The sequence below is a fragment of the Nicotiana tomentosiformis genome, chromosome 7 (assembly GCF_000390325.3).
Source record: "Nicotiana tomentosiformis chromosome 7, ASM39032v3, whole genome shotgun sequence".
Lineage (NCBI taxonomy): Eukaryota > Viridiplantae > Streptophyta > Magnoliopsida > Solanales > Solanaceae > Nicotiana > Nicotiana tomentosiformis.
Window position 1 is genome coordinate 4,171,802 of NC_090818.1, and position 11,854 is coordinate 4,183,655.

Here is an 11,854-nt window from a genome sequence, read left to right on the forward strand (position 1 = left end):
TTGTTCGACGTTCATCTGAGTTACTGTACATGTTCTTGAAAACTCATTTAATTGGAAATTTTGCATTAAAGGTATATTCTTTCCTCTATTCTTTTAATCTTATTTCATGTGATTTTATTTATTTGCCTTTAAACTTTATAAATAATAATGTAAATTAGTCATTAAATGCTATATACTTAATCATGTTTCTGAAAATTTGGTATTCAAACTAGCTTTAAAGTTGGGAAGATTTGGACCCTAATAAGTTTGGGCTTCAATTGTTGGATTGTAGGGTATTGGTATATGATGGTTTATTTATTCAAATATCTAAAATCATACACTTCTTCCACAAGTAATTCCATAATTCATGACCTTACAATAATCTAAATAATGAATACTGATAAAGTGCTTTAGGTACGCCTTTAATTAGTTTATCGTGATTATGTATACGTTCGCGTGGCATAATAGTGATTTTCAAAAATAAAACTGAAGTATGTGTTAACTTTGGCCAAAACAATCTTAATAATAAAATGCTATTAATTGTGTACAGGTATGCGTGATAAGATTTTGGCATAATAAATAAAACAGATTCACACACGTGATTCGTTTCAAAGATAATTTTATATTTTAATAATTAAAAGCGGATAGATAAAACATGGAAACTAATAAATTACAGTTTATTTAAAATTAATTCAAGCCAAGTTGTAGTCAATAAAGCGACCGTACTGGAACCACGTGACTTGGAGAATGCCTTACACCTTCTCCCCGGTCAACAGAATTCCTTACCCGAACTTTATTTTCGCAGACCAATAATAAAAGAGTCAAATCTTCCTTTGAATAGGGATTCAAATAAAAGGTGACTTGGAACACCCAAAAAATCAATTTCAAGTGGCGACTCTATAAATAAAATAATCTCTACTCAAATTTGTCACTTTAATTGGAAAAACTCTTTAACCTATAACAATCCATACACATATCTTTTGCGGGGAAAAAAAGAGGTGTGACATCAAGTCACTTAAAAAGTAATTGTAGGTAAATTTATTTAATATACTTTAATTGATCATAACATGAAAAAATTACTGAACCGGCTATAACATGATGTAAAGAATTATTATACTATAAATATATATAACTTAAATCCAAAAAGATAACTAACATGTCAATCTATACGAATAATGTAAAAAGAATGTGTACTGTCAATCTATACGAATTAATTAAAATGGAATAAATGAGTGAATTGTATAATGCTCAAAAGCAATGTGGATGATGTCTTGGGTTGAGCAAGTCCCGAGAAATTCGGCTGAGAGCACATGCCCTGCGCTTTCAGCATTTGTCTCAGCTCCCAAATGTTTGTTGTGGTTATTGATCTCACCAGTGTATTGTCTATTTGCACAAACAGTTAGTTTTATTTTTTCCAATTTTACTATATATCGAGAAAGGGAGCATCGGAGAAATGATAAAGTTATCTCTATGTGATTTATAGGTCACAGATTCAAGTTGTAGAATCAGCCACCGATCCTTCCATTAGGATGAACTCCCTACATTAGACTCCTGAGATGCAATCCTTCCCAGGCCCTACGTGAATACGGGATATTTCATATACCGGGTGCCTTCTTTTTGTAACTATATATCCAAGTGTTAATTTGTACGGTTCTGGTGTTTTGACCACTATTTATGAAATTCTTACACCTATATTTTACGCTTTTCCTCTAAGAAAGAAAGAAAGAAGCCCACAGGATGTTAGAGATCTGAGGACTTGATCATGAGAAATCACATGTCATGTCCAATTTGTTGCCTTTGCTTTTGGATTTTACTGCCCTATTGCTCCAACCCTCCAAATTACTTGTTTAGTATTTGATTTGCAATAGATAAAAAGCTAAGGCTAATGACTGGAAAGTGATGGTGTGATTTGATATGAAAGGTGATGCATTTAATATGACTATAAAGAGGGCATGGATGTATAAGAAGAAACTTTAATTTATACAACAATAATATAACAACAACAATTACTACACAGTAGAATATCATAAGTGAAATTTGGGGAGGGTAATGTGTACGCAGACCTTATCCCTACCTTAGCGAGGTAGAGAGACTATTTCCGAAAGACCCTCGGCTTGAGAGAAAGAATAAAAATAAGTAAATATCAATAACAGGTCAGGAAAATGATATCAATCATGTATGAACCCCAAAAAATAGATAGAAGAATGCTATAGCAATAACTATAGCAACAAGCAGTAACAATAACAAAGTACCAGAAAACTGAAGTGGAAGATAGTACTAAAAACAACCCTAATACTAGCACTCTAAGAATCAACGACAAGGTACTAACAGGCTAGCCCTAATAAACTCGGAACGTGTAAAAAAAAAAAAAAATACTACGATTTATTACCCTTCTATCCTAATCTTCGACCTCCATACCCTCCTATCAAGGACCATGATATAACACATTTTTAACTTTTCAAGTCATCGAAAAAGTATACTAACTGTCCATACAAAAAGGGAATAAAAACCTAGAAAATAATATAGCTTACCTGTTTTCAATAGATTAAATACACTTAGGGGTCGTTTGGTAGGAAATAAGTTTTTCCAAGATTAATTATCCCGTGATTATTTATTTCGGAATTAGTTATCCCACCTTTCTATGGGGATAAAAAAATACTATAATTTCGAAATAACTAATCGCGGGATTAGTTATACCACAATTTTATTTCAACCAAATAGGGGATAAACTTATCTCAAATTTAATCGCGCAATTAATTATCTTTTATCTCTCGTACCAAATAAGCCCTTATAGTGTAAAACTTCCTTTATGCTGAAAGGTCTTTCATAAAGGTGGTGCATTTCTTAGGGCCACAAACTCAACCAGTTGCTACATTTATAGATTTTATGGATAATGCTTGTGATCCATTCTTTTGGTAAGAGTTTGGGTGATAATGTGATCATTTAAGTTCTTAATTGATCAAATATTAGTATATGGGTTCGACTTATGCTTTTATTGAGCCGAGGGTCCTCTGTCGGAAACAACATCTTTATCTTTATAAGGTAAGAGCAAGGTTTCCGTATCCACTATTCTTCCCAAACCTTACTGGTATGATTATACTGGATATGTTGTTGTAAAATCCAGCATACAACTTTAACAAAAACTATGTGAAAGGGCCCCGACTTATTTCCAGAATAAGAGTTTGACCGTGGCTTTCCCCTTTTTTTTTGGGGGGGGAGGGGGGAGGGGAGATCAAGTTCCTTGCCAACTGCCACCTATCGACCCCGACCCCTTTTCATTTATTTTGGATATTACCAAACCTAGTCTAGCCTTCGTAAATCACACTAAAGCGGACATCCGACTATGGAAAAGCCTCATTAAGGGTGTGTTAGGTTAGTCAATCCGTCTCGAGACGCGTCCTTTGACAAAATCGCCGTAGAAATTCCTACTCAAACCTCGTAAAGTTTAAAACCTGACTCCGATAATAAATATAGAATATATGTGGAGATGGATAGGTTTAAAGAGTCTTGTATGTAATGTTCACGCATGTGAAAATGTCAAAAATATTTGGACTCCGAAGAGCAAGAGGTGATGTATTGAATGAAAGAATGATGGCTCAGTCACACTCTATGAAACAATAAATTTGGACTTTTGGCATGTTGTTCCTTGGTGCTTCTTCTTGTTGGATGCAGGGGCGAATGCAACGTTAAAGCTATGGGTGCAATCGAACCTATAATTTTTGACGTCGAGCATAAATTTATGTATAAAATTTACTAAAATTATAACAAAAAATATATATGAACCCATAACTTTAAAAATGTAGTAGGTTCAATGCTAATAATTTTAAAGGTTGAACCCATAAAATTTAAATTCTAGATTCACCTGTGATGGGATGTTGTAATAACCACCTCTATTTTAAAAGGCGTTTCTGGGGCGAGCCCCGGGGCGAGGCATACCAAAAACGGCCCGGAACGATGGTGTGGGGCGAAAGTCTCAAGAGGCGTACGCTCCACAATTTGGGGCGTACGCCCGGGCGTTCGGGGCATACACCCGAGCGTTCGGGGCGCGTTTTTTTAGTAAGGAGTAAGCCCTAGAAACTTTTTCAAATTAAAACAAAATTTGTTGAATTAGTCCTTCATATAATACCCAAATTCTCAAAAGTCAGTTTGGTAATTACTCAAAAGATTTAAAAAGGAACTCAAAAGTATTAAATTTAAAAATAAAGACCTTTTTTATTGATTTAAGCTCTAATTCATGGTTTTTTTCAATTTTTTATCTTGTCCGCTAGTCTGCTAATATCTCCCAAAAGTAACAAGTATTTATTTTTTTTACAAATACAAAGAGAACTATATTTTTCTTCGTAACAGCAAATCCAAAGTTCAAATTGCAGGTTAATCATCCTTTTTGTTCCTCCATATATAAAACTTTATTCTTTTAAATTCAAATTACTTGTGCTTGTAAGTAACATATAATAGATTGTTTGATTAGTTTTTTATGAGGATGGAATACACATATATATAGTTTTCTTCAATTTTTATGTAATTTTACCTGTTTATAAATATTAAATGTCATTATATTATTTTATAAAATATTAAAAATTAAATACCTATGGGGCTTACGTCCCGCTGAGGCATATGTAAAATGCCCCGCCTTACGCCCCCGCCTTTTAAAACACTGATAACCACTTAAAAAGTCGATAGATTTTTGAGGTCAACTCAATTAGTCACTGCCAAACAGCTTCTGATAATTTTCTTCCTACCCACCTAAAAAGTTTTAAGTTATAGAAATTGATAACATAAATATTTTTCTTCAAAATTAGATATTTAACTTATTATAACATGTTATTTATCATTTATTTTAAGTTAAAAATTAATGCTTTTACATTGAGTTACTTTAAATTATCTTTTAAGTAATATTTTACATAAATATTTTTATACCATCAGAATCTAAACTATTTATTGAATTAATAAGGGAAATATAGTATAGTGAGAGAAAAAAAGACAAAATAAAAAGAGGAAAACAATTTGGGGAAAGGATGATGACAGCTTTAGGCCCACCAAGTTTAGAAAAATATGCTGTGGGCCGAATCTGCTTATTCTGCCTCTGTTTTCTTGTAATTACGTTTTGGGCCCCATTTTATTACGAGCTCATTTACGTCTCTTTTCAGAACTACTTGTTGTACATTGGTGATTAGGACAATGTTGCCCCTTGTCCCTTGCGCTTCCGTAACACATTCCATCCGATGTTCGATATCCACATTGGAGCTTTGATGAGGATAACTAAACTGACATGCCGGAGTTGGCTGCTGGCACAACAGGGTGGTGCCTTACCGCACCGCAGTCGGACGCGTGGTAGCGTTCGTGGTGCTTCAGGATTTCAATGTACTGCGTCCAAGATCAGAACAAGCTTGCCAGATTAATTCGCATTCGAGCTCATTAAAGGAGGAATCAATTCCTACTAGGACTCGAACCGAGATATGTGGTTAATGATGGAGGAAATAGAAATCATATCCATCATTAAAAATTGTTAGCTTTCAAAATATAAAAACTCAAAAGGATAGAAAAAACTTTTTAAAAAAATTCCGTAAATTTGGAGGATTAATTAAAAAAAAAAACGTAAACTTGGTGGACAAACCACACGAGGCATAAGATTGTCTTAAAATGATCGAGGATTTGTGGGCTAAATATGAGGGGGGTCATTGTACGGCTAAAATGAGATTTACTCGTCCCACTCACACGTGGGCTGGTCTCTCAAACTTTTTCCTGATTTTAATTCTTTTATGTACCCAATGTTGCATAAAACATTGTTAAGATTAATGGTTGGCCTTTCTTTTATCTTAGGTTTTTACTTAAGAAGAATAAAAGTTACTACTAGTATCATTTAAAGAGAGTCAAACAATCATATATTAGTACCATTATTCATATTTGTTGGCATGCGACGAGACTCGCAATCGACATTGGCGGAGCTAAAAATTTCAATAAGGAGATTCAAACTATAAAGAAGTAAATATACAAATAATTCAAGGAAATTCAACATTTACTATATATAGACAAACAATGATTTTAACCTATATATAGTATAATTTCTTTCCTTCTCATTCAATCTAGTTAGGCGTTGTCCGTGTAGGAACAAGGTCTAATCAATTTAAACAGAGAGAGTAAATCTTCAAACAACATTGAATTCACTTCCACATTCCGTTTAATCTAAAACATGTAGTCGGCTATTATATTAGTCAGAACCTGCTTGTTGGAAAAGAAAAAAAAAAAAAAAACCTGCTTCAGTTCATGTAATTAGATGATCATAGTTTCCTAAATAGGTATATTGTAAACAAAGTAAATTTAAATAAATGTTTACTAAATATGTTCTGAATATGTGAAGCGCCAACATGTTTGGTGACTTATTCTCGAACTATTGCGGTAAAGAAGCTAGCAACACACCATCAAAGACGGGGTGCTGATGTTAATTAAGATCCCTCCATCTTTGACCATATGTCTTACTTCTCGATAAAAATAACATTTTACTTCCGACTGGACTTATTCAGTGCAAATTCATATTAGTGGGGCTAATGTCTCAGGTATTTAATACTTTCAGTATAGACAATACATACTTCATGTCTAAAATTATGTGTTTAGTTGAACTCGTAGCCGAAATACTACATCTACTTCTAGCAACACATGGATGAGGTATTGTGGATGATTGAGATCTCTTTACATTTAACCAGATGTCTTCCATTGAAGTTTTGAAAATGAAGATCTTCTTGGTAAAATGCATTTTACCTTTGAGTGGCTGGCCTATTTGATGCAAATCCAGATTAGTAGTAGCTAACATGTCACATATACCGAATGCCTAAAAGTAAAGGATAAAAAAGAAGTACAACACACCCCCGGAGGAGACAAAGAAAGAGCATGATATACTGTAGCCATGGGCAGTACATTGGGCATAAGAAGCATGACTGAATGTCTTCTCATAAAAAAGCCGAGAACATCGGCGGTCTTCTCTTTGGTTGCTGCATTTTGTTTGGTCATTTCAGCATCTATTCTAACTGATATATATGCTCCCTCTATATATATTATATACTCTCTCCTTTCCTTTGTCAATATAATATTCCCTACACTTATCTAAACCTCTCTTTTCTCTAAAGTTCATCAACTTTATCAACTCTCAAATCAAATTATACTCCTCACTTTTCTTTTACTTTTTTCTTGTGGGGAAATATATATATATATATAATGCTAATCGAATTTGATGTTTTAATGCTAAGTTATGCTTTGACTATATATATATAAACAGTGACACTAGGTAGTATTACAAAAAAAGATTTCATTTAATCATTTAAGAGACGGAGCCAGGATTTGAAACTTATGGGTTTGGGATTCTAAATCTTTTAAGTTACTGAGTTCTAAATTAATAATTTATACATGTTCAATAAATTTCTTAAGACAAATACATGGTTTGAACGAAAGTTACTGAGTTCGGACGAATTCGTAAGTTATACTCTCCCTCTGCCCCCTGCACTTAATATACATTGACGTATACGTGTATTTTAACTTATAATTTGTTCAGTGCATAGATTTGTTGTACTGGTGGCAAATGCAGCATAATAAGAGGATATAACAAGTTTAAAAATTAATAGAAACGCGTCGTTACAGATAATAAGGTACTCACTTTGTGTTAGGAACGATATCTTTTCGTGTCTTCCACTTAGCATTAATAAATTAATATACAAAAATCCTCCCTTAATCCATACTTAGTTTTTTAGTCATTCTTTCAAAAGGGCAATAAGAATATCTTTCTACCAACAAACAAAGCTACAAACAAAGAGCGTGTGTTGGGTACATAATTTTTTATTATGTATACATTATACCTATCACCATATTAACAAAAACAATAGAGATGTTTCTTGGAAAACCAAAAGCATCTTCAACTACCCAATCATTAGTATCATAAACTATACAAACTTCCCTTTTCTATTTTCCTTCTGCTATGGGTTTTATAATTAAAGAAATTGCAAAATTTTAATTTTTTTTCTCTGCTTAAGAGCTAACATATTATGAAGACAACTAGCAGTTCCACTAAAGACTTAGCTTCATTAGGACGAGGCACTAAATTCTTATCACCTTTACACACCTCAACCAGCTGGTCGCTGCAAACTCTCCTTTTTAAATTTCTTATATTTATTAAGTAATAATACGTAGTCATTAGTAGGACCGATGTATTTATTTTCACTAATGCAAGCGTACGTCGTAGAGTTGAAAATCTGCAAATCATAAAGACAGTTTATACTATTAGACAAAATCATACATCAGTTACATTCATGCTAACTAATTAAGCTATCTTTTTTTTTTTGTTTTCCACTCGGTTTTGCACTTGAAGGGAGCCTAACAACAATGGTAAAGTTATCTCCGTATGATCTAGGTCACATGTTCGAACCATGGAAGCAGTCACTCATGCTCTTGCATTAAGGTAGACTGTCTACATCACACCCCTTAGGGTACGACCCTTTTTGCGTGAATGTAAGATACTTTGTGCATCGGGCTGTCCCGCCTTTTTTTTTGTTCTGCCCTCGCCTTAGGGCCCAATTAATTCGGATTCACACAGGAAAAGTGGTAATGCGCCCCCTCCGAAGACGACTCCATTCCAAAGCTCGAACTCGAGATTTTTGACAAAAATAAAGAAATAATTACTAATCCACCATAATCTTTAATGGTTAACTAAGCAATCAAGCTAAGTAATTAAGGTGGGCTTTTATCCCCATCATTATCTTACAGCTTGCAATTTAACTCCTTTGTTATGTTTAAATCTATACAGCTTCTCCAGAACTCAAACAACGTAGTGGTAATGGGTTGTGGAATTAATTGAAAAAGATTGACAGATCAATATTTTCATTTATACGTACGAAAAGTGAGTACGTGTATAAGGAGCTCAAGGCCTAATTTGGACAATATAGTTAATGTGAAGGACAAACACCAAAAAAGGATTCAAAACTGGTGACCCCAACCAACAGCTGTAAGGGAGAAAAAAAGACCAACAGCTGTAGTATGTTAAAATCAAGTAGTATCAATTTATGATATTTTTCAACATTATTAGACAACCTTAGCGTAATGTGTCACCTTGATTCCAACTCCGCTTAACATAGCAATTTTTGTTGTTTTTAACCCATTGACCCCGCCTCGACCCGTTGCCATCTCGAATTTAGAAAAAATTACTACTATATCAATAATTAGTAGTTCTATCAAGACGAATTTAAAATTTAAATTAACTAAGTTTAAACTGTATTTATATATCCTAGATATAAATGTATTTACTCTACGCAAAGTAATACTAATAAAAAATAAAAAATAGCGACACATAAATTCTGTAGCTAAAAAGAAAAAATTATGCCGCTAATCTTATTTAGCGATATATTAGTGGAAAATTATTAAAAAATTATGTTAGTTACGATCAATTTAGCAATAGATTGACGACAAGTTCGTAGCTTTTTCAATTTTTTGTAGGGTAGATTCTTTGAAGTCATCTTACATGATTAATTTTGAAAACAAATAATATCATGAATGAAGGACCATTAAGGATGAGTTGTACATTTCAATTTATTTTACCGTAGTAAAAACGCAAAATGTCAGCATTGTCGATGTTAGTTAATTTCAAATAACAAAAAGTTAAAAAGAGAGAAATTGAAGGACAAAATGGATAAGGGTAAAATTACAGAGAAAGAATGGAACATGCACCGACTGAATAACAATAATCACCCATTAGGTTTAATGTGCTAATAATTAATCCTCTTTATCATGTTTTTTTCTTTCTTTCTTTTTTTCCCCCTCTCTCTACTAATTAATCGAAATCATATGACCAAAAAAGAAAAGAAAAGAAAGATTTACAACTATATACGAGAGAGATAGTGGGTGGCCATATCCAATTACCACGTCCACGTCACAGTTATTTTTTCATTTCAGTTACTGACAGTTATTCCACATCAGCAAGAGTAAAATTCAACCAACTCATCCAATGACTCAGGTTGAGGATCAGCATTTTCAAGCATCCAAAGCAAATGTTCAAAGAGAACAACTTCACATCCAACTGTAATATATTCTTCAGAATCGCCGGACTTTTCGATGAGTTCACGGAAAAGAGGGTGGTCGACGACGTCGGAGTTTACGAGGTACCGGCGGCGTGATTTTCCCACATAGACAGGAAACACATTTTTGTTGGAGCAGTGATTATCATCGGAAAATGAATCTTCGTCGTCGGAGGAGGAAGAAGAGTGATGTGTGGCTACGACGGCGCTGCCATTTACGCGGCCGAGTTTGAAGGATTGCATTTTCTTTAACACAGATTTGAGTTTCGTTAGTTTGCCTCCTTTGGCCATTGTTGTAAGGTTAAAAATGGAAAAATTTTGAAGGGGAAAGAGAGGTTTTGAAGAGAAGAAGATGAAGGGAGAGTGAGGTTTGAGGAGAAAGTGGGAGGAAGGTTCGGATATATAAGGGAAATGGGGAAGGGTAAAATTGGAAATTTGAAATAGGCAGCAGTTACATATTTGCATTAAATTGCTTTGGCAATTGGGGTTTGGGGGGGGGGGGCTTTTTGTTAGTCTTAATTCATTGGTACAATATTGACCGTATATCGCCGCTATAAAAATAATAGTCGAAAAAATATATAAAATTTATATATTATATATATATATATATATAATCTGTATGTTATATACAAAAACTATACAAGTTTTATATAATTTTTTAGCTATCAAATATAAATAATTTCTGAGGCGGGCTAAAAGTGATAATAATACTCCCAAATTTCGGGTAAGCTAAAACCAGCTGCGGCTTTCTGCCTATTTGAGAGAACCTCTAGATTTTTTCTTTCATTTTTTATTTTTCTTGCGAATATTGGTTTGGTACATTTACTGGACATAAAATTTAAGGAAAAAAAGAAGAAAAACTTTTGACACGCAAGTAAATGTAAAATATACCAAAAGTACTCATAGTTTATATTTTTTTGATGTACAACAACAACAACAATATAAATTTAAAATATTTTCAAATAACAAAGATATATACTTTCTTATTTTACACAACACAAAACAACATAATTCTATATTTTGGAAATAATTTAACGTTAAATTTTTTATTTTATCCTTTAATAACCTATAGAATGTTTCTTTTTATCTTTAATTTTATATCTAGTCAAATTACCTCATAAAAATTAAAATTGATGGAGTATTAATCTTTTGGAACGGATTAGAACAAGAGTGTCAAATAAAATGCTGGAAAAAAGTTCTCTTTATTATTTTCTTTTACTCATGCATAACCCATCCCTTAATCTACTATCCATGTGATCTCACTCACTTATGAAAAATCAGCAGTGATTTTTCAGTTTGTCCTATTAATAACTCGAACTAGATCTACCACCAAAGGATGTGACGCGGTGGATAGAACTGCTCCTCCCTTAACCAGAGGTCTTGAGTTCGAGCCCTGGGTATGGAAAAATTCTTGGTAGGGTGCGCTACCCCTCGAATGGGACCCTACCCGACGCAAATTCGAATATAGTCGGGCTCCAATGTGGGTACCGGACACCCAGGTGGAAAACCAAAAAAAATTCGAACTAGATCTTTTACATCTTAGCTTAGTTGGAAATGAAGATGACTCGCCAACTTGTAGCGTTCTAATCACTTCAGTTTAAGAGGTCGTTTGGTATATGGAATGAGGATAATAAACCCGGGATAAATTTTGAGATTAATTTTATTCTATGTTTGATTTGGGGTATTAGTTAATTCGGGGATAACTTTTACTCTAAAATGATAGAATTAGTTATCTTATATAGAAGTTTATTGACTGACTGACCGTAACTTTGATCTAGCAGTGATATTTACAAGAAAAAACAGGAACAAGTCATATATCAAAA

At 33.4% G+C, this 11,854-nt stretch overlaps 1 protein-coding gene across 1 annotated transcript; it reads right to left on the reverse strand.

The window, feature by feature from the left end:
• Window positions 1-9,630: 9,630 nt before the first annotated feature.
• Window positions 9,631-10,405, reverse strand: LOC104104387 (auxin-responsive protein SAUR78-like). The gene has a single exon (XM_009612459.4). It carries the CDS (start codon window positions 10,320-10,322, stop codon window positions 9,930-9,932), a length of 393 nt encoding a protein of 130 aa, XP_009610754.1. The 5' UTR covers window positions 10,323-10,405; the 3' UTR covers window positions 9,631-9,929.
• Between the last annotated feature and the right edge of the window lie 1,449 nt (window positions 10,406-11,854).

What these genes read in the sequence shown, in the direction of transcription:
- LOC104104387 (XM_009612459.4), bottom strand. Translation starts at nt 10,322, where the DNA reads ATGGCCAAAGGAGGCAAACTAACGAAACTCAAATCTGTGTTAAAGAAA.